We start from the raw sequence: 23,452 nt of genomic DNA on the forward strand, positions 1-23,452 counted from the left end.
TAGATGGAATAAGCTGCCAGAGGAAGGGGTAGAGATGAGTCCAATTTTGGCATTACTGTAGATATATGGATAGAGAAGATTTCAAGGGATATTGGCAAGGATGGTTAATATCAAGATTCTAGTATTTGCTATTTCATTAACAGAGGGCCATATTGCAAATAAGACAGTATTTTGTGCACTTAGTATTCTGTTGATTTTTAAAATTTACTTATTTTACAGCAACAAATGGCCACTCAGAGTGCCTACGGCTACTAATAGGTAATACAGACCTGTATACAGCAGTGGATATTCAAGATGGAAATGGGCAGTGAGTAATATATTTTTGCTGGATTTCATGTTCTAAAAAAGTGCACATTTTATATCCAAGTAAAACATATTATTGAAATAAATTGTAGACGAAATATTGATGCATTTTACTCAAAATTTTTTTTGGAGAAAGGAGGAAATTTATATGCCTAATATAAAATGCTTTCTCTTCATCATTACTAATTGTATTTATCTATTGCTCATGTTTGCTATGACCAACTACTCTAGTGGCTGGACAAAATGACAAAATTTGCCATATAGTTCAGTATGTTATCAATATTAGACCATAAGGCATAGCAACAGAATTAGGTCATTTAGCCCATCGAGTCTGCTCCGAATATTGATTACTGAGCAACCATATCTGTCAGACCTCCATTGATCAGGGTCAACTTTGGATATGGCATCCTAGTTGTCTACAGATACGCAAGCCAGGGCAGTACGATATGGACAGCAAGCTGTTTCCCATGTAGCAGATTCTCCCTACCATGGAGCTGATGCATCCCAATGAATGGCAGAGACCAATACAGCATGGCACTAGTGGCATCGCAAGAGTTGCCAGTCAGTGTTAAACTCAATGTAAGACTACTTAGGGACTCCAGCTCTGGATTTTTCCTCAGGGTTTACTCCCAAAGCCTTCCTTATGAGTGGGTTTAGTCACAATGCAGCAGAGATTTGACATCAGAGTTTTCCGTCTCTAGGATGATCTGCCAACCACAGCTGATGAGCCCCATCTGCCCAAAGTGACTTGTTTTAAGGTGCTAGTAACCTGACTTTGCCCCTTCTCCTGTCAGTAGAAACTGTTCCACTGGGCTTAGTAGCTAAACCAGACTTGAAGGCCAAACTTGGATGTCAGAGGATATTTGAGATGCACGCCTTTGGGAACTTTTAATAGGTCGTGGGAGCTTATCCCCACCACTCCCCCTGGCCATGACAACCCTGAAGAACCAGCTATATCTGATCAGAATAATACATTGCATCTGAGCCATTAGGTAGTTTGAGATTTGATGGGTTGGTATAGAGAGTGCTGCGACTCTAGTGAAAGAAAGTCAAGCTTCATTGAGCGCTGTTGGAGGTGCAGATACTTGATATTGGGGAGGAGCATTTTATATTCAATATGTCTTCAGTGTTGTTTAACTGTTTTAGCTCATGCATAAAGAATGGCCATTTGGACAAAGTGCTGAGCTCACCTGGTATTGTGAGCGATGTTTTGCCATAAATTCACAAGTTGTGGAGGAATAATGAGAGAATATTATGAAAGAAAGAAATGTAAAAAGAAAAGCAGATGCTGTAGAATGCAGATGAATAATATACAATAGGTCTTTATTAATATAATGTATTGAAAAAATAAGAAATCTGTTCTTAGTTTTGAAAAGCTTAATCGAGCACATGCACAAGAAGTATATTCACCAACCAACAGTATTGATTTGACATGTGGAATTCCTTATATTTTTATATAAAATACAAATTTACATTTTAAAGTATTGCTAATCTGTGTGAAGTGTGACTATCCAATAGATTTGAAAATTGTTTCAATTGCAGATGACTAGAGTAGTTGAAAGTGACATTGGGAACAATACAATGTGGTTACTATTTTTGAATTTAATTTTGGGATTGTGTTTTTTATGGGCAAATTGCAGTATTTATTACCAATTGCTAATTGCTCTAAGAAGGTAATGTGAGTAACCTTATTCCATCGTCTAAATCCTTCCGGTGAAGGGACTTCAAAAATTCTGTAGGACAGCAAGTTCAAAGATGTAAACCTAGTGACGTTGGAAGTCAAAGTTAGGTGATTAGATTTGGTTGCACTTTTGTGTTGTGAATACTACCCCTCAAATGTCTGAAAGTGTTGTTGCATGACACTTGAGATATTTCATTTGCTGAGCCATTACAAATGGATTTAAGCATTGTTAAGTTGTTAATAAGCATCCTTCCTCCTGATCTTATGATCCAAAGAAGGTCAATGATAAATTAAGCCATCACAGGCTGCAAGGTGAACAAATATAATATTCCAGGATATATTCAGAAGAGGGACAAAGTGGAAAGCAGTGAATTTGCGATGATAAAAGAATGGGATAAACACAATAGAGAAAAAATATTATTCCGAAAATCATCCATCTTACTTTGTTTTTCTTGCGTTCAGAATAATATATCTCTGGTTTAATTACATTTATCTTCTCATAGATGATGATTTTTTCCTTCATCGTGATGAAAATGTGATTTAATTTTTTTTTGTTCTAGAACGCCTTTGATGCTCTCAGTTTTGAATGGACATACAGATTGTGTATACTCACTTCTTAATAAGGGAGCAAATGTAGATGCCAAAGACAAATGGGGCCGAACTGCCTTGCATAGAGGGGTGAGACTTTGTCATGTTTCTGCTCTAATTTTTATGAGCAAATTAATCCAAGATCCTAACGCACTGGATCCTTTCTTAATCTAAGATCATCTGTGAAGATACTATTTATGCTAAATGGAATATGTAGATAACAATGTAACACAGATTGTAAGCTCTCACTGGATTTTAGATGTTGACAGGAATAGACAAATTTAAACTTAGACAACTATACATAATAAGTAGTTCCAATGTAACAGCAGACAGCTTTTAATGAATTGTTTATGATTATTTGCATTATGGAAAGTTTAGAAACAAGAATCGTCCTTTTGAAGAAAACGTTTTTTTAAGAGAAGTTGGATGTTTTCTTTCACTTGCATTTTTGGATAATAAACCAAAAGCCTACTGGAGGCTGGCATGATTTTGAGTTGGGCAAATATTAGACCAAATTTTTCAGTGCTTCTGTAGATTAGAACAGATGGTCAGAATTTTATATTTAAAGAGCATAAGGAACATTTGAAGTATAAACACAAGAGGCTCGGGAGATTTACTACAGCTAATGAGTTTCATATTGCAGTGAATTTATTTACAACATATGAGTACATTGCGAGACTAGTACTTATCTTTGAATGCAGTACAGTTTCATGTGTAACATATTGTTACAATTTAAAAAAAATATTTTGTAGGCAGTTACTGGCCATGAAGAGTGCGTTGAAACTTTACTTCAACACAGTGCTAACTTCTTAATTCGGGACTGCAAGGGCCGGACATCTCTGCACTTGGCAGCAGCCTGTGGACATGTTGGAGTACTTGGAGCCCTCCTTCAAGCTGCATCTTCAATGGATATTGTTCCTACAGTTTCAGACAATCATGGTTACACACCTCTGCACTGGGCTTGTTATAATGGTACATAACTTGAACTTGTATCTATGATTGCAAAATAAAATCGTGTTGTTAAACAAATCACATTCAAAACTAACAAAAAAAGTTAATCTATTGCACTAAGCATTTCTGTTCACACAGTCGGTAGTTCTGGAATTAAATTGAACTAATAGTTTTATGATTACAGTTTGTTCTTTTGCTAATTAGAAATGCGATAAAGAAGCTCGTAATGTTCTTTGAGACAGTCCATTCAATATTATTTATTTATGTCCTGAATACAGGTCCCATATTTTTAAATAGTTTGGTTAGGACACTTTCGAATAAACCTGTCTTTCCTCTGATAAATAATAAACAGCTTTCTTCTGATTACCTTCTCACTATTTACAATGAATAATTGTAGAATTTTGCCAGTTGTATGTTGTCATAGTATTTGTGATCTGCATACTATTGAACACAAAAATAAAACAAACTGCTGGAAGTATTCAGCTTAACAGACATCATCTGTGGAAAAATTTAGCAATCACATCAAAGATTTTTCAGAACTGGAAATGGATGAAAAATATACCAGTTTCCCTTTGTAGAGAGTTGGGCGTGAGGTGGAATGTATAGGATAAAGGAGAGATCAGTGATCAAATGACACCTGAGTCTCCATGGGGAAAGTAAGAATTCCTCCATTCTAATGGGTAATGGGCATGGCAGGGGTTTGGGGGGGGGATAAGGTAGGGGCAATGGTTGGGAGAGTACTTATAGATCAGAATTGAATTACAGTTTGTAGTAGAGAAGAGAGAATAGCTGAGGCAATATCGTCAATAATTAACAGCAGGGTGGAAAATGACAGATAAAGTAATTAAATTTTAAACTCTATTTGCATGAAACTACCAATGTTTTCATTGACTTTGTCAGACCTTGACATGATCCATCTCTCTTTCCTAAACTTTTTTTTCTTTGTCTCCATCCTCACCAGAGCAAAGCTAGCTGTTGCAAACCTACTGACTCGCATGTACAGTACGTCTTGACTGTACTTCCTCCTACCCTGTCAACCTTTGAGGATTGCAATCCATTCTCTGGCACCCTTAGTCTCTGATGTGTTTGTTCTGATAATGTTTCCATTAGGTTTCTCTGGAATGTCTTTCATCTTGAGTCTTGGCTTTTCAGCAATCACAGTTGACAGAGCCTGTGATAGCATTTCTTCTACCTTTGTTCTTGTCCCTTGGAGCAAGCACAAAGTTTGTCTCAACCTTATTTTCTACCCATCAGCCTTCACATTTCATGAATCATACTTCACGATTTCCACAAGCTCCAACAAGGTTCTTCCTTTATGTACCATTGCATCCTTTTGAAGGGTCTGTTGCCCTTTTGACTCCCTGGTCTGCTCTGTTCCCATTGACCATCATACAGCACTTGTCCTTTTACTACTTCCTACCAGCCAGGAACTCAAAGTAGTCTTTGCAGGTAATGCAGTGATTCACTTGCACTTCTTTTGATCTAGTGTTCCGCATTTGGTGTTCACAATCTACTCTCCCTACATTGGAGAAACTAGATGCAGGTTGCGTGATCGCTTTCAGATAGCCTGCTTTCCACTTTCTTGGTGACTCTGAACTTTCTTTTTTGTCTTCCGCTTTAATTTCTGTATCCTACTCCCAATCTGACCTATCTGTGAGTTCCTGCCATGTTATAATGAGACAAACAGCACCTCATCTTTCCAAGCACATTGCAGCCTTCCAGTCTTTCTCATTTATATGTTATAATTCCTATTTTTATTATTTAGTGACAGTGATATGCCTTTACATTGTGTCTTTATTACTCTGTCCTGCAAGCAATGCGTAATTATTTTCAAAAGCCGAATACCTCAGTCTACCTCTGTAATGTAAATATTTGATCTAAGCACATCAAGCTATGTATGTTTGTCTGAGTTTTTTTTATCAAAATGATTTTTATCACTTCCAGCATAAGTAAGACTAAGTTAGGTAGATTTTGTATAATTTAGCAAATAGCAGAATAGCTTGTATTAACTTGTAAGTTACCTCAAATCGGCTTTTGTTTTTTTACAGAGTTTTACTTCTGGTGTGTTTTCATGTACACTAATTTTAAAAGTTCAAGCTGATAATAGATATTATTATTATTATCCTCAGGTCATGATACCTGTGTTGAACTTCTGCTGGAACAGGAGGTTTTTCAGAAACTGGAAGGCAATTCTTTTAGTCCATTGCACTGTGCTGTGTAGGTATATTTTCAGCAACACAAATATCTCTGTTTACAAGTACCAGTAAAAGGAGCTTTTAAATACAGCTTTTGTTTTCTTTCAGAATAAATGACAATGAAGGTTCGGCTGAAATGTTAATAGATGTCTTAGGTGCTGGCATTGTAAACTCTACAGATGGAAAAGGAAGGTAAATAGATGATACTTTTCTCACTTAATTTACATAGTGTCATTGGAAATTATAAGTAATGTTATAGTGAAAAATAGTATTTATTGCAATGAATTCTTCCGTCTATCTTGTAGACTAGTACATCATCCACTAATTAGGACAAAATATTCCTGTTTTTAATCTTTGGTTAAATTTCAATGTTTGACAAAATTTTCAATCAGATATATCAACTTTCCATTTCTGTAGTGCAGTTACTATCAACACTGATATCCATGCACTCAAAGCTAGGTATTCCTGCACATGCTGTTACTATTCTTGGTTCTTACTTCCCCTATTTACACAAGCACAGCACTAACTATCATATTCCATCACTTTTGTATAAATATTTTGAAAGCTACAAAAAAAACTACGTAAACAGACAAAAACTGTCAAACAACCAACGTGCAAAAGAAGATAAACTGCAAATGAAAATAATACTGAGAACATGAGTTGTAACGGATCCTTAGAAATAGGTCATAGAATCAGTTCAGAGTAGTGGTGACTGAAGTTATCAATGCCCGTTCAGAAGCTTGATTGTTGCAGGGTAATAACTGTTCTGAAACTGGTAGTGTGAGTCCCAAGGTTTCTCTGCCTTCTGCCCACTGCGTAGTGAGAAGAGAACATGACCTGAATGGTGGGGATCTTTGATAATATACGCTACTTTCTTGTGCTAGCCATGGTAGAAATGACTTTGTCTGTGATGGATTGTATATATCTTCCACTTTTGCAGTCTTTTCCATTCCTAGACTTTGGTGTTTCCATACTAGGCTGTGATGCAACCAGTTAGGATTCTCTTCACTGTGTGTCTATAGAAGTTTGTAAAAGCTTGTCAAACTTCTAAGAAAGTGGTGGTGCTACCATGTCTTCTTTGTGTTGTTACGAACCCCGTAACTGGGTCACTTACCAGCAAAGATAGAGAGGTCCGTTGAAGTCTGATGATACTATTTTTAAAAGTCTTTATTTATAAAGGGGCACAAAATAAGATTAATACAGACATTCAGATAAAATACGGCGTCAATACTCAATCTAAAAACGCGGGTATAATAATAATCATCAATTAAGCAATAGCTCTATCGTTTGTCTAGGGGATATTGTATTGTCCGATGGAAAGATAAAAGTCACTGTCCTTTTAAGCTGCAGCTCCTTGGGTTTTAAGAGAGAGATGGTTTGAAACTTGCCCGGGTCCTTATGAGGCCAATCCGTTGAGTCGGGGGAGTTGGTTCCCCGTTGTTAGTTCCAAGTTGTTTTCCGTGGTACCAGCCACCAGCCCCCAGGCAAGGGAACCGAACGCATGTGGCTTCAAATGGCTTCCCGCTATTACGGGATCGCTAGCGTTTCTTCTGGTGTGTCTGAGGGGCTGTCCCTACAGCCCCCCCCCCCCCCTTTTATCTTAACTCGCCGGGTAGTCGATGTCAATCAGGTTGGGGTGATGCAATCTCTCTCTCAACCAGCCCACTTTGCCCGAGGGCTTGCACGTAGCATAGTCCCCAATCCACAAACGTTGTCTCCAGGAGACAATGGCCAGGTCTCTCTCTCTCTCTCTCATTTCCTGGGTCCTCTGACCCAACCCAATAATGCTCTTGCGATTCTCACAAAGGAGGGGGCTCCCCCGCACCCTTTGGCCCCTCAGAGCTGTGGTACATTCATAACAGTGGCAACATTTACATGTGGGACAGATGTTCTGATACATTAACATCCAAGAATTTTTAAAGCTACTGACCCAGCCTCACCCTTCATTCCTCAGAAAGACATTGTCAAGCTGGAAAGGGTGCAGAAGAAATTTACATGCGTGCGGCTTGGACCGGATGGCCTGAGTGACAGGGAGCAGTTGGTCACACTGGATCTTTATTTATCGGAGAATTGGTGGGAGGAAGGAGGCCTCATAGTAGTGTATAAAACCATAGGAATATAGATGAGGTAGACAGTCGTAGCCTTTTCCCCAGGGTTAAGGAGTCCAAAAATCGAAGGCTCAGATATAAGATAAAGGGGCGGGATTTTAAAGAGGAGATGAGAGTTAATTTTTTTGCACCAAAGGTAGTGAGTACCTAGAATGAGATTCCCAAAGAAATGGCAGGTATAACTGCCACATTTTATGATGCATTTGGATACAGTAAGTATATAGAGGAGAAGGGCTTGGAGGGTTAATGGCTGAATATAGGCAAGTGCAACTAGCAGAGAAGATGCTGTGGTCAGCACAAACAGTTGGGATGAAGCGCCTGTTTCCATGCTCTATTACTCTATGACTATTAAGATCAAATGGCATTTACAAAGATTTCTTCTTTATTTTGCCAGTGTTATTCCTTCAGTACTACCAAAGCAAGGCTAAATAGCAATTTATCCTACTGGCATCCTCTGTATGCAGTGTTCACTTACCTGTAGTAATAACAAGATATCACCCCTGAGGGATGTCATAAAGAACTAATTACATTTAATCTTTTATTGCACTTCTCTGACACAATAATCCAGTGGAATTAAAATGGGAGGATGTGAGTCAATCTGTGATTATATATCTAATACCTGGAATAAAGTAATTTTTAAAGATACTTAATCTATCCTTCTATAAAGTTGAAGGAAGTAGTAAGCACCATTAAACAACTGTAACTTAATGTATTTGCCACAGATCCCCACTTCATGCTGCGGCTTTCACAGATCACGTTGAATGTTTACAGCTTCTTCTCAGCCATAATGCCCAAGTAAATACTGCAGATTCAACTGGAAAAACGCCAATAATGATGGCTGCAGAGAATGGACAGACTAATGCAGTTGGTAAGCATATTGTTTATCCTTTACTGAGTTTACTGAGATAATGGAACACTAAAGTCAATGCTGACCTGCAAGATTGTGAGTAGTTTATACATTTAATTATCTGAAATCATCAAAATTATTTTCATACATGGTAAGCTGTTTGCTTTAGAATTGGGAATTTTTTTGCACATTATTGATCTTACATTCAGCCTTAAATTTTCCGATACCGTAATATATAGTGCAATTTTCCGATACCGTAATATATAGTGCAATAAGAGAGGGATAGAATACTGAGGTAATGTTTATGTGTTCACTGTCCATTCAGAAATCTGATGGTGGAGGGGAAGAACCTGTTCCTGAAACATTACATTGAGTGTGTACTTCAAACTCCTGTACTTCCTCCTTGATGGTAGCATTGAGAAGAGGGTATGTTCTAGGTCCTTAAATGATGGATGCCATACTTTTTGAGGCATCACCTTTTGAAAGTGTCCTGGATGCTGGGGAGGCTAGTGCCCGTGATGGAACTGTCAGAGTTTACAACTTTCTGCAGCTTTTTCCAATCCTGTGCAGTGGCCTCTCCGCACCAGATGGTGCTGCAACCAGTTGGAATACTCTCCACAATACATCGCTAGAAATTCGTGAGTACCTTGGTGATGTACCAAGTCACGTCAAACCCCTATTGTATAGCCGTTGCCATGCCTTCTTTGTAATTGCTTCAATATGTTGGGCCCAGGATAGATCCACAGAGATGTTGACACCTAGAAGCTAGAAACTGCTCACACTTTCCACTTCTGATCCATCGAGGACTGATGTGTGTTCCCCCGACTTCCCTGAAGACCATAATCAGTGCCTTGGTCAGTGCAAGGTTGTTGCTACAATACTACTCAACTAGCTGATCTACTCATTCCCATATGTCCTTTTGTCACCATCTGAAGTTCTGCCAACAATAATTGTGTTTTCGACAAATTTATAGATGGCATTTGAGCTGTGCCTAGCCCAGAATTGTGGGTGTAGAGAGAGTAGAGCAGTGGGCAAAGAAGCATTCCTAAGGTGCGCCAGTGTTGATTGTCACTGAGGAGGAGATGTTGTTTGACATCCACACTGACTGCAGTCTCCCAGTGAGGAAGTCAAGGGTCCAGTTACATGGCGGGGGGGGGGGGGGGGGGGGTGTGGTTGGGGGGGTACAGAGGCCCAGATTTTGGGGCTTGTTGAACTTGGGTATGATTGTGTTTAATAAATAATTAGTTTAATAAATCAAACTTCCATATTAATGAAGTGTTATTTTAATGCAGTCCATGTGCTGAAATTAAAAATGCCAATGCACAAATCTGTTTTGATTTAGAGGTATTAGTTAGCAGTGCAAAAGCCAATCTTACGCTGCAGGATGCAAGCAAGAATACAGCTCTCCATTTGGCCTGTAGTAAGGTAAGTGTCAAACTTAAACCTTGTAAAACTGAAGATTTATATATTTCTAACATTGAATGTTGGTAGATGTTTAGCAATTCTTTTAATGAAACAATGTTTCCTGTTTGCAACTCCACAATCTTTGTAATCTTTGTTTTGATCTTCTAACTCTGTCTCCTTGCCCTAAAAGTCATCGCCTTGTATCTTTTACATTTGTTTATTCTTTCCCTAATATCTGTTGCTGAAAGGCAGAGACCATAGATAGAATTAACTATACACTGTTGAGCAGTGGCTTGCTGGTGATTCCCGCATGTTCAGTTTCTCAAATAGAATCAATTTGACTTCAAATTCAAGGACTATTGAACATTGGTTTGATAGCCTGCTAAAGCCCATGATCTAATTGAATTGACTGATATACCATCCACCACCATTATAACTCACATAGAAGCAGAAATAATATCAGCCCACATATTGACACAATCAATATTTTAACTAATATTTGAAATCCTAGTTGTAATTTGATACTAGGGACATGAGCCGATTATAGATTTCCAGAGAACAGGTTAAGTTTTAACATTTGGCATTGTGCGTGGCTATATTTTGTATCACTCTTCAATTGGACATTGACAAAAATATAAAATGTTCCTGTTTATGCAGAAGGAACAAGATTTTTGCATTTTGATAACCTTTTGTACACTGAAAGATGTGAGCAAAATCTGCTTTCAAAGAACATGTTTTTTCAGCCTCCATTCTGTATCTCCTATGAGATAACAACATTTGTTAGCATTTAGAAGTTGATCCCTCACTGTTCGCTGTTTCGTGTTGGATTAGACATAGTTCATCATTCTTTTTTTAAAATTGGAAACTGAAGCAATTAAGCAAAGAATGAATAATACAGTGTAGAACCAATAACTAAAAATAATAAATTAAAGAAATAATGAAGGCTGACACTGAAAAACCATTCAGCTCTTTATGCCTTTTATAGTTGAAAACAGCTGCCTAACCTAATCTCACCTTTCCCCACATTTGATTCATAGCCATTGTTCTTCAGATATGCATTTTTACACAGACAATTTAATAGAGTACAGATTTGCTTGTAAGATTTACAGTGTTAAAATCAAAATTCCATTTTAGGGTCATGAAAATAGTGCCTTGTTAATACTAGAGAAGATTGTTGACAGAAGCCTCATAAATGCAACAAATACATCATTACAAACGTAAGTATTCTGGATAACTTTTAAAGAAAAATTAAATATTTCACTTCTGCATTGATGTATGTTGAGATACTGTTTTGTCTTTATGCTTTCAATAAATATTTATAATCTATTGATGTTGGTATTAGCCAATGACGGATGTCAGGTGGCAGTTACTTATGTTTTTTTAGACAGGAAAGCGAGCAGATTTGCCAGTTTTAAAAAATACTTCCATTAATAAGTTGGTTTCATAGAATTGTTGAATGCCTAGTGCCTCACATAACTCAATGGCAAATTTTAACTGAATGTAGTTACTACAGAGTAACTTCTGAAATGTATGGAAGACAAGCACTATGCAGGTTTTGTATCTACACAATTACATGTTTTGAAAACTACAGTTCTTTAGATCAATATCAATAAAATCTGGTGAAAGGCAAGTGAAAAAAGCAATTAAGTTAAAAGAATGAAATGCTCATTCAAACTTTCTTTAGGTTTCATCAGAATCATAATTTCTACATTGACCCATTCTTGGAAGGATGTAGCTATGGTTAGTAAACCTAAAAATAATCAAAACAACACAACAGTTCTAAAGCCAGAAAATCTTACCCAATTAGAGCTGCATCTTACTGTTCTTTTTTCTTCCAGTAGCAATTCAGAAAAGAGGTTTGGTTCAAGCTAATGAAAGGTCGCTGATCTAAAAGTCTTTTTCTCTCTCCTTAAGAGGATGCTGACGGCAGTAATCCCTCATCATGTAATTCACATGCACCACATATTGGAAGCTGCAATTTGAATTAGGCATTCTTTGTCATCTGCCGCCGGCACAACAGGCCAAATGGCTGCCTCCTATATTTTAAATGTTCTATATGCTGTCTGACCTGCTAAGTTTGTTTTCCAGTGCTTTCTGTGTTTGTACATTAAAGAATAAACACAGGATGTTTAGATGGAATAGTCAAACAGCATTCCAAAAATTGATGAATTCCCGTGTTAAGAGTCTGGAAGGGCAATCAAAAGGTTAGGTGTTTTTCCTTATTTAAATATTTGAAAGATAAAGGAACTGAAAGCTGTAAGGACAGATTTGTCATATCACAGGCACATCAGTGGAGGGATTGTGTAAAATGTCAATCAATCTGTTTGGTCTTGAAGTACAGTAAGCTGTATTGTGAACTGTCTGTAGCAAACCTTGTATATCATTTGGGGCCTTGAATGATGAAAATAAAGGGAAATATGTACCCTAAGTTGTTAACCATTTCCAGCACTCCATTTGCTTCTGAATTACATAGATTGCTTTGTTTAAAAAAAATCTTTATTATATCATGATATAAAATGGTAGATCTTAAAACTTTGAATTAAAAAAACATTTAAAATACCCGATGATGTCAGATAATAAATGTCATCAGAACATTTTAAAATCTGAAAACATTTTATCCAGTCACGTGCAGATATACAGTAATGGCTGGTCACCCATATATGACATTTTCCATGAATCCAAAACTGATAGAAGTATTGCCAATGAAAGTGGAAAGAGAAACAGTCAATGACTGAGTTTGTGACCCTTCATCTGAACCGCCAGTATTGGAAAGAGGTCACAGACCCAAGACATTAACAGTTTCTCTTTCCACAAATACGGTCTGACCTGCTGAGTTTTTATGTAAAATTTCCAGCATTTGCAATCTCTTTTCTTTCATTGTTAGTGAAACTATTGTCTTGCATTGTTCTACATAAAGATATAATTGCGCAGATATGTACTGGCCTTTGGGATTACCTTAGTATCGCTTGGACCAAGAGGCCAGAATTATTGAGGTCCATCTAGGATTGCTTTTTGACTCAGTTTATAGATAGACCCGGGAAGGAAGAAGATTTGGAGAGGGTCCAGAGGCGGTTCGCAAAGATGATTTTGGAAATGAAAGGGAGGAACGTTTGAAGGCTCTGGGTCTGTGCTTGTATTGAAAGGCCTAGATAGAGTAGGTGTGGAAAGGATGTTTCCCATAGTGAGTTAGTCTAGGACAAAAGGGCACAGCCTTAGGATAGAGGGGCATCCATTTAAAACAGGGATGCAGAGAAATTTCTTTAGCCAAAGGGTGGTGAATTTGTTACCATAGGGAGCTGTGGAGGCCAGGTCATTGGGTGTATTTAAGGCAGAGATTGATAGGTTCTTGATTGGACATGGCATCGGTGGTTATGGGGAGAAGGCAAGGGAATGGGGTTGAGGAGGGGTAAAAAGGACCAGCTATGATTGAATGATAGAGCCAAATAGAGCTTGATGGGCCAAATGGCCTGATTCTGCTCCTATGTCTTATGGATGTTGGCTAATGTAGTTTCAAGTGGAGGTGTGTCGTGGTAACATTTTGCAGATGATGAGCATAGCTCTGTTTTTAAATGTTAGTAGAAAATGATAGGGATGGGCCAGTAATTAAGGTCATAATTTGAGGATAGGCTGTTTTGTTAATATAATGGAGGACCAAGCAAAGGCAGATTGGGACAATCTACTTGCAGGTAAGTCTATATCTACACCTTGAGAAGCATTTACAAGAGAAATAACAAGAGTTTAAGGCCAACATGTCTTCTAAAGAGTCAAAGCCAAGTTTTATAAGTGTAGGGAACCTTGGATCTTGAGGAACATTGAGGATTGCATAAAGAGGGGGAGAAAAGAAGCATGACATTTATACGAAACTATTGAGAGGGGAAGCCTGTCAGAAGTGTAAAAACTATAGGGAGATGCTTTAAAGCAAAATTAGAAATGATAATATGTCACAAGAAATTGATAAATAAAAGAGAGGCATTGATCATATGGATGGTCAGAGGCTTTTTCCCAGGGCTGGAATGGCTAGCACGAGAGGGCACAGTTTTAAGGTGCTTGGAAGTAGGCACAGAGGAGATGTCAGGGGTAAACTTTTTACGCAGAGAGTGGCGAGTGTGTGGAATGGGATTTTGACAACGGTGGTGGAGGCGGATACGATAGGGTCTTTTAGGAGATGCCTGGACAGGTACATGGAGCTCAGAAAAATAGAGGGCTATGGGTAACCGTAAGTAATTTCTAAAGTAATGACATGTTCAGCACAGCTTTGTGGGCCAAAGGGCCTGTATTGTTCTGTAGGTTTTCTATGTTTCTATAAACCTGAAGTTATTCTCTCGATATGTTAAGGGGAAAAGAATGGAAAAAGTTTGGCCCATTTGGAAGAACAGGTTGGGCCCCTAAATGAACACTTTTATCAGCACTCACAAAAGAAACAGACTCTGTAGTTGGAGAAGGAGTAGGTGAAAGACTGGGGAAGGTCTCCATAAATAAAGAGATGGCTTGATACAAGTTTAAGGATATCCAAATGGGATTTATCCAACACTGATGCATGAGACAAGGAAAGAGACTGTTGGGCTGTAGCTGAGATTTTTAAATCATTGCTCCACAAGACTGGAGGACAGCAAACACAGTCCCCCTTTTCAAGCAGCGAAAATCCTCATAGTTACAGACCATGAGCCTAACTTCAGTAGTAGGGAAGATGCTGGAAAAAAATCTGAGGGAGAGAATTAATGATCACTTGGAAAGGCAAGGACTGATCACTGAACCAACATGGCTTTATTTATTTGTTTAGAGATACAGCACGGAACAGGCCCTCCTATTTAACCCTAGACTAATCACAAGACAATTTACAATGACCAATTAACCTAACTAGCAGTACACCTTTGGACTGTGTGAGGAAACCACAGAGAAAACCCACATGGTCATGGGAAGAGCATACAAACTCCTTATAGACAGTGTTGGAAATGAACATCAAACTCTACCACCCAGAGTTGTAATAGCTTCACACTAACCACTATGTTTCTGTGGTGTCACATGTTAGTGATAATAAACCTAATACTGATTCTGATGAAAGTGTTGATCTGTGACCAAGATGGCACCAGCAATACAAATTCCTTACAGACAGTGTTGGAAATGAACATCAAACTCTACCTCCCAGAGTTGTAATAGCTTCACACTAACCACTATGTTTCTGTGGTGTCCCATGTTAGTGATAATAAACCTAATACTGATTCTGATGAAAGTGTGTTGATCTGTGACCAAGATGGCACCAGCATACTTTGTGCGGGCTGCAAGAAATTGTACCAAGTTTCTGCCTAAATATGCTCCTTTTGAACTACTTTTACTGTAATCTGCAGCATGTAAATTTCCTCTTAACAACGGACTACGAAATTACATCAGTGATCTTCAGATCTCATGTTGGACAGTTAAATATGAAGCAGAAGTCATGTCTCCAATGGAACAGTTAGGTGCAGCACCTTTAAGGGTCAACGCCATGGCTGAAAACGTGGCTGGAGAGGCAGAATTCAAACTAGGCTGAAGCATAGAGAGATGAGGCCTACTCTACCTAGTATCTTGTTGCCGAATGTGCAGTACTGGAAAACAAGATTGATGATTTCCAGGCAAAGCTGCTGTATCAGAGGCAGATCTCAATTGTTTGTCACATTGAAACTTGGTTAAATGTAATATACTGGAGTGCAGTGGCACAACTGGACGATTTTGTGATTTTCAGAATGGATCAAATCGCGAACACTGGTAAGGAAAAAAGTGGCAGCATGTGCTTTTTAGTCAATTCTCATTGGCGCACGGACATTGAGGTTCTGTCAGCCTCTTGTTACCCTGACTTAGAACAGCTAATGATCAAATATAGACCATTCTTTTTGCCTCGGGAGTTTTCATCCATGATCCTGACCGCCGTTTACGCATCACCACAGGTCTTGATTATAAGCAAGCACTTGCGAAACTGCACAATGTTGTCTGCAGGCAAGAAACAGCCTATCCCGACGCATTTCAAATTATAGTTGGTGACTTTAATCAGGTTTGTTTGAAGAAAGCACTGCCCAATTTTCTCCAACATGTAACCTGTTGCACCAGAGGTCCCAATACACTATACACTGCTACATGATGATAAGGAATGCCTATCATTCCTTCCCGAGACCACATTTTGGCAAGTCGAATTATTTGGCTGTACTCCTACTACCTGCATACAGACAGAGCCTAAAGTGCAAGACTCCAGAGATCAGGACAACTGAGAGTTGGTCGCAGGAGGCAGGGAATCAATTACAGGATTGCCTTGAGTGAGTGGACTGGGCTGTGTTCAAGAACTCATTTGAGGACCTCAATGACTACACCAGGGTCATTACAGGCTTTATTAAACTAGTTGTGGATGAGTGTGTCCCTACAAAATCGTCCAGGGTTTTCTCCAATCAGAAGCCCTGGATGAACAATGAAATCCAAAATCTGCAGAGAGTCAGATCAGAGGTATTCAAGTTTGGAGATCAAGAACACTACAAGAGCTGCAGATATGATCTCCAGAAAGACATCTCTCGGGCAAGATTGAGATTTAGGACTAGACTGGAATCAGTGAGGGATGGTCAACAGCTATGGCAAGGTTTGAATGCCACCAACTCCTACAAAGTTAAATCTTGCGACATTGAGGACAGAGGAGCTTCGCTTCCAGATGAGCTCGATGCCTTCTTTGCTTGCTTTGATCACCAGAACAGCGAGAAACTGTCGTGCACCCCTATGTCTCCCAATGATCCTTTGGTCTCAGTATCTGAAGATGACTTGCAGGCTGCCTTCAAGAGAGTGAATCCAAGGAAAGCATCTGGTCCAGACAGAGTACCTGGCTGAATACTGAAGACCCGTGATGACTAACTGGCTGGTATGTTCATGGATATCTTCATTTGCTTGTTCTGGCTATGCGTAGTACCTACCTGCTTCAGACAGGCCTCAATTATAACCGATGCCCAAGAAGAGCATAGCAACCTGTCTAAATGATTACCGTCCAGTGGCATTTACATCCACTGTGATGTTTTGAGAGGCTGGTGTTAGTGCACATCAGCTCCTGTCTGACTGGCCACTTGGATCTGCTCCAATTCGCCTACAAAGCAACAGGTCTACACCAGGTGCTATCTCGTTGGCTCTTCATTCAACCCTGGAACATCTGGACAGCAAAGATGCATACATCAGGATGTTCCCTCAATTACAGCTCAGCATTTAACACCATCGTCCCCTCAAAGCTGATCAGTAAACTCCAAGACCTGGGCCTCAATACCCCCTTGGGCCCTGGATTTCCTCACTTGTAGACCCCAGTCAGTTTGGATTGGCAAAAACATCTCTATGGTCTCAGTCAGCACAGGGATTTGTACTTAGCCCCAGCTCTACTTGCTTTATAGCCTTGACTATATGGCTAAGTACAGCACCAAAACCATATACAAGTTTGATGATGACGCCACTGTTGTGGGCTGTATCAAAGGGGGTGATGAATCAGCATACAGGAAGGAGACTGAAAACTTGGCTGAGTGATGTAACAACAACAACCTCTCACTCAATGTCAATAAGACCAAGGAATTGATTGTGGACTTCAGAGAAGGAAAACAGATGTCAATGAGCCAGTAATCTTCAGAGGATCAAAGATGAAGAGGGTCATTAACTTTAACTTACTGGGTGTCACTATCTCAGAGGACCTGTCCTGGACCCATCATATAAATATTATTGCAAAGAAAGCCTGATACCACCTCTACTTCCTCAGGAGTCTGCAGAGATTCAGCATGTCAGTAAAAACCTTGGCATGGTGGAAAGTGTGCTGACTGGCTGCATTATATCCTGGTATGGGAACACCAATGCCTTTGAGTGAAAAATCCGACCGAAGGTTGTGGATTCGGCCCTCTATATCATGGATAAAACCCTCCCAGCCATTGAATACATCTACATGAAACATTGCTATAGGAAAGGCTGCAGAAACTCACCACCCAGTCCATGCTATTTTCTCATTGCTAACATCAGGTAGAAGATACAGGTGCCTCAGGACTCGCATCACTAGGTTCAAGAACAATTACAACCCCTCAACCTTGAACAAAAAGGCTCTTGAACAAAAGGGGTAACTACACTCATTTAAAAACTCTTTTATCTTTTATTTCATGCTTGTTATTTATTGCTGTTTAGTTAAATCTGCCTTTGCACAGTTTGTTGTCCATTGATCCTGTTTACAGTTACTGTTCTATAGATTTGCAAAATGTGCATGCTGAAGAAGAATCTTAGGGTTGTATGTGGTGACATGTATGTACTCTGATAATAAAGTTTGCTTTGAACTTCGAGGACAAAATAGCCAATATGATTTACTTGGTTTCACTGTAGCCTTTGATAAGAATCCACATGGAGACAAGCTCAAGAAATTGGTTTGGCAATAAAAAGACAGAATAGAGAGTTGTTTTTGTGATTGGATGTCTGTGTCCCATGAAGTTTGTTGTTGGGACCCTTGTGGTTTGTAATGAACTTTAAATGACTTGGATGTCAAAGTCATGATCAGTAAGTTCGTGGATGACATGAAGATTGGTGGAGTTGTTAATAGTGTGAAAGATTGTCTTAGGCTGCAGAGTGATATTTATGTTTTAGTGAAATAGATTTAATATAACATTTGGAGTTTAACGTGGATAGATGTGAGGTGTTACATTTTCTGAGCATTAATGAGGCCAGAACATACACCATTAAAAGTAGGAACTTTGGAAATACAGAAGAGTCCAGTGAATTGGGACACATTGGGGCCAGTATATCTTGGTCCAATTAAGCGGTTGCTCCCAATTTTCCAGTGTTTCGTCAAAATAGTTAAAAGGGTATAAAAAGACAAATTGTCATTTAACTGAGTAACAAGTTATGTAAAAAAAAACAGACCAAATTAGTACAGTACCATAAAACTGTATTAGTCCCTAATAGATATCATCGGAAGAATTCATCCAGTATGTGCAGTTGTTTTCTTTTGATTAACTGTAAATGAACAAAATCAGCAGATACTTGGTGCAGATAATGACTCTCTTCATACAATGTTTTCAATGTTTGCATCCTCCAAATCCTCATTTTCAATGTAACATTCATGATTGTCAATACTGTACCTTCAAATTCTTCATATTTCCTAACTTGTTGAAGTAATAAAATCCATTTCATTTTCATTTCCTGATGTTTTTGGAATCTCCAAAGCATGAATGCTTGAAACCAAAGTGTGCAAAACAGTTCTGAATTGTTGTTGTACTAACTTCTCCCTAACTATTAGTGACAAAAATCACTAATTTTTAAATACAAGCACCACTGATGCTATTTAAAAACTGTTCAATTTAGGCACAGTGTAGTGTTTAACAGCATGCAAGTGCACATAACTGATGCAAGTTAGAAACTGTTTGGCAACAGTCCCAATTAAGTAATAATTTAGCAGGATATACTCTGGGATGGAACAGTTCAGTTATGAGGAGAGATGGAAGAACAAGGTCTTTTGTCCCTAGAGCAGAGGAGGTTAAGACAAGATGTATGAGGTATATAAAACTGAGGGGTATAGATAGACTAAACTGCAGGAAACTTTTCCCCATATCAGAGGTACATAAAACCAGAGGTGTATGTTTAAGCTAGGGGTGTGGGTGAATAAGAGATTATGAGGGAGACCTCTCTCACTCAGACAGTGGTAAGAGCTGGAATGCTCTGCCTGAGAGAACAGTTAAAGCTGAGTCACTAACAGCATGAAAGAAGTATCACGATGAACACTTGAATCCATTAAGTATAGAGGGCTGTGAACCAAGTGCTTAGTAATAGGTTAATTTAAAAGGATGACCGCTGGCCAGTATGGATGAGTTGGGCTGAATAGCCTGTTTCTATGCTGTAAGATTCTCTAGAAAAATTGTGAATTTTCCGTTTCTGCAGACCATTACACGTTGCGGCACGCAATGGACTTACTGTGGTTGTGCAAGAGCTTCTAAGCAAAGGGGCCAGTGTACTAGCTGTAGATGAGAATGGTAAGTCTCGAGTCATTTAAAATTCATCATGCTGATATTCAAATGACAAGTAAGTAAGTATAATGGACTTTGGCAGCTAACTGCTCACATCAATGAGTAATGCTGGAGTAATGTGGATGAATTTGTAATTGTGTGTTCCATTATTCTAATTTGGTTTTAGTCCATCAACCTTAGAGTTGGTCAGGTTTGTTCATTCCCAACCTAGAATGTGTCCAGTAACTTCCTTGCCCTTAATGGCAGTATTTAGCACACGGTACAATTTAAAATTAAGGTAATACAATAAATGTATTAAGTAAAACCTTTATATTGAGAGCATACTAAACTGCAAAAATCTTCAAATCTTCTATTCCTTCTTTCCAAGGAGGCAAGGAGGTAATTTCTTGAAGCACAGACTACTTCTCTCTAATGCTAAAATCAACTTAAAATGATCTTAACTGTACATTTTTTTCCTCTTATGATTAGAGCCTCCACTCTTGAAATTGCATCTTTCATTTGTTTTAATTATATTGTCAAAAATCATTCTTAACAATTTGCACAATGCTACATAATTGTTCTGTTTTCATCAAATTTCTTAATTGTTTTGCTACATTTACTCTAACCTTTAATGAATTCTAATGAAATTTCTTACTATTTGCAAATGATAACTTAAATAAAAATGAAGACTGTTCAGAATTTGAAATGGATTGAATTATTGTAATAAATGGAGAGAGAAAAACTTATAATCTTACTTTTAAAATGTTCTATTTTAGGTTACACACCTGCATTGGCCTGTGCTCCAAATAAAGATGTGGCAGACTGTTTAGCCCTCATTCTGGCCACCATGATGCCTGTTTCATCCAGCAGCACTTTACCTACTCTAAGTTTTAATACCATTAATCACTACAGCAATCCATCAAAGACAGTGTCCTTTGATTCTCTACCGATAATGAGAAGCGACCATAGTTCTTTCTGCAGTTTGAACAGTATAGGCAGAGAAGATGGTTATCCTTATGCTGAAGATGATGAACTAAATGATTCTGATTCAGAGACCTACTGAATGCACTAACTTCAGTTTTCACAATGAAAACCCTTGCATCATGCCCATAAATAGATGGGTGTTTTTAATATGAGCGCCTTCTAAACTTTGTCAGCCAAGTGGGAAAAGTACATTATAGGTTTAAAGAAGAATTTATCAGAAGGCTCAGAAGACTGCAGGTCCATGGAACAACAAAATGCAAGCAGCTCGAAGTAGACAATATAAGAAACTACAGGCTCTTGTGATAAATGCCAATTTTATGTTATTTTAATGCTTTCTATTTCTAGTGCCAGGATCCATTTTAACAGTCTACACTGGTTAATGGTTTGAAGAAGAAGAAGATTATATAAGTTGGGTGGAATAGCACTATCTAAATTAAATGGGGAAGGGCAATCAGATATTCCTGAATCCAGGGCATTACTCCATTTAGTGAAGAAAATGGCATTTAAAAAAAAACTGGTCTACATCACATAACTCAGTTGCATGGTGATTTGCCAAAGGGACCAAATAAACTGATTTTTTAAAAAAAATTATGTAAAAGATTTTAAAGACTTGGCTGTATCTGAAGATGTCTCAAGCTACAACTTTTTGAACTTTGCTTTGACAGTATTAAAGTGAAACTATTCAGGATTTTGATGTACATTTGTAGATCAGTTCTGGATCTACTGGTTTTGCATGTTGATGCTAGAGGCGTTGTATAGGGAGGGAAGGGAAAGGAATAGAATATTGAAAAAGCCAACACATGTCTTTTTCCCTACTGTCCTAGTTTGACTGAAGACCAATGAATGTGGTGCAGCCAGAGTGTTGGATAAATTAATGTACAAATCTGCTAGGTTGTTGTGAAAGGCTATCCATTATATTTCATTTCTCAAATCTTAATTTTACAGGTGTATTTTGAAGTATAATTGGTATTTTAAAATTCAGATTTAATTGATTCTGGAGGTAAAATATACCACAAAATGTTGGAGTCTTGGAAAGGAAGATTGCCTGGACTTACAGAGTAGATATCTTCATTTCTAACTGCTTTTCACCTTTTAGATAATAAACTATTTTGCAGTTATTTAAGTCATGTTTATACAACTGTGTGTTTGGTTTCCAATTACTTCAGTGCCTTCATTATTGTCTGTTTTTATTCTGTTGCCTGTGTTCAGGGAGGGGTATGAATGAAAACAGACCTTTTTCTCTGTTAAGACATTTCTTCTTCTCAACACCCCATGTGAAATAGGCAGTATTTAGCTACCTGTTGTTGATTAGCTTCTACTTGGGAAGAATTAATCCAGAATGTAATGACTGGCATTGAAGCAGGCACCATTTTCATTCTGTTTGCACTGCTATATCATGATAGTACTGGTTTTACTTCCTATCAGTTCAGACGAAAAAGGCTGTATGTGAAGGACATTTTCCAGTTATCTGCCCAAATGGATAGTTGTTTCTTCAGTATAAAAACATAGCTTGGTACAAATTAGATTAATTAAAATAGTGCTTCTGAAGTTTATTGTATTTAGTTTGTTTCATTCCAAACAGCAGGCCTGGAGAGCACTATTAATGACTGGATTCAGTTCAGTTTAATCTTTTTAAATCACTACATTCTTAAAAGTTTACTGTTGCATTTCATTCAATCCTTTACTGGTTGTCAACTACTGTATGAACTTTACTTGTTATTCCACTTTTTCAGTTGGCCTGACTTTTCAGCAGTTTTGGGTAATAACCCTTAAAAAATCTTCCATCAAACCATGGTATTTTAATAACTGGAATCCTATAAAGTATAAACTAATTGCTGAAAATGACAAAGCGTGAAACGGGACAAAATTTATGATTTAATGTACCTTCTAGTTTGTTTTATTTCTTTGAAGTTAAGAATATAGCATGTATATAGATATTGGGACTGCTTGGTTACCTACCTGCATTCTTTAAATACATTGCTGAGATTATTGTATATTTTATGGATAATAAAACAGACGTGAGTTGTATGTAATTAAGTATGTGGTTTAGTGTATATTTTGCAACTGCACTATAATTCTAAAATTCTCAATGTTTCAGTTTCTAAGTTGACAATGTAGGTTGCTATTCTGCACAATTTTCTGTATAGATACACAATCTAAAGTGCATCATCGTGCACTTTAACTTGAGTAAAACAATACTACAACTTCCCATACATTTAAAGCATATAAAGGTCTTTCCATATTAAGATGCCCTGTATAATGGAAGACTAGTTACTGCAAGGTCTGTCCTGAGCTACCTTTCCCACTTTTTACTGAAAAAAATTGTTGAGCTGTGGCTTTTTTTTTCACTTTGTTAACTGAAATGTAATTTATCATGATTTTTAAGAAAACCTTCCCTTTGTACTCCATTACAGATCTCCTTTTAGATATTT

General features: G+C 38.0%; 1 protein-coding gene across 3 annotated transcripts in view; it reads left to right on the forward strand.

Moving 5' to 3' along the window:
- Positions 1-23,057, forward strand: part of ankrd28b (ankyrin repeat domain 28b) — a 215,379-nt gene extending 192,322 nt beyond the window's left edge. For all 3 annotated transcript variants that reach the window (XM_059972360.1, XM_059972358.1, XM_059972359.1), the window contains 10 exons: positions 220-307; positions 2,545-2,662; positions 3,325-3,544; positions 5,653-5,740; positions 5,827-5,910; positions 8,549-8,694; positions 10,016-10,098; positions 11,212-11,294; positions 19,972-20,063; positions 20,813-23,057. In XM_059972360.1, coding sequence (XP_059828343.1) covers positions 220-307; positions 2,545-2,662; positions 3,325-3,544; positions 5,653-5,740; positions 5,827-5,910; positions 8,549-8,694; positions 10,016-10,098; positions 11,212-11,294; positions 19,972-20,063; positions 20,813-21,099 — 1,289 coding nt within the window. In that variant the 3' untranslated portion in view covers positions 21,100-23,057. The remainder of the gene's footprint in view (positions 1-219; positions 308-2,544; positions 2,663-3,324; positions 3,545-5,652; positions 5,741-5,826; positions 5,911-8,548; positions 8,695-10,015; positions 10,099-11,211; positions 11,295-19,971; positions 20,064-20,812) is intronic.
- Positions 23,058-23,452: the final 395 nt, after the last annotated feature.

This window comes from Hypanus sabinus, chromosome 6 (assembly GCF_030144855.1).
Source record: "Hypanus sabinus isolate sHypSab1 chromosome 6, sHypSab1.hap1, whole genome shotgun sequence".
Taxonomy (NCBI): domain Eukaryota; kingdom Metazoa; phylum Chordata; class Chondrichthyes; order Myliobatiformes; family Dasyatidae; genus Hypanus; species Hypanus sabinus.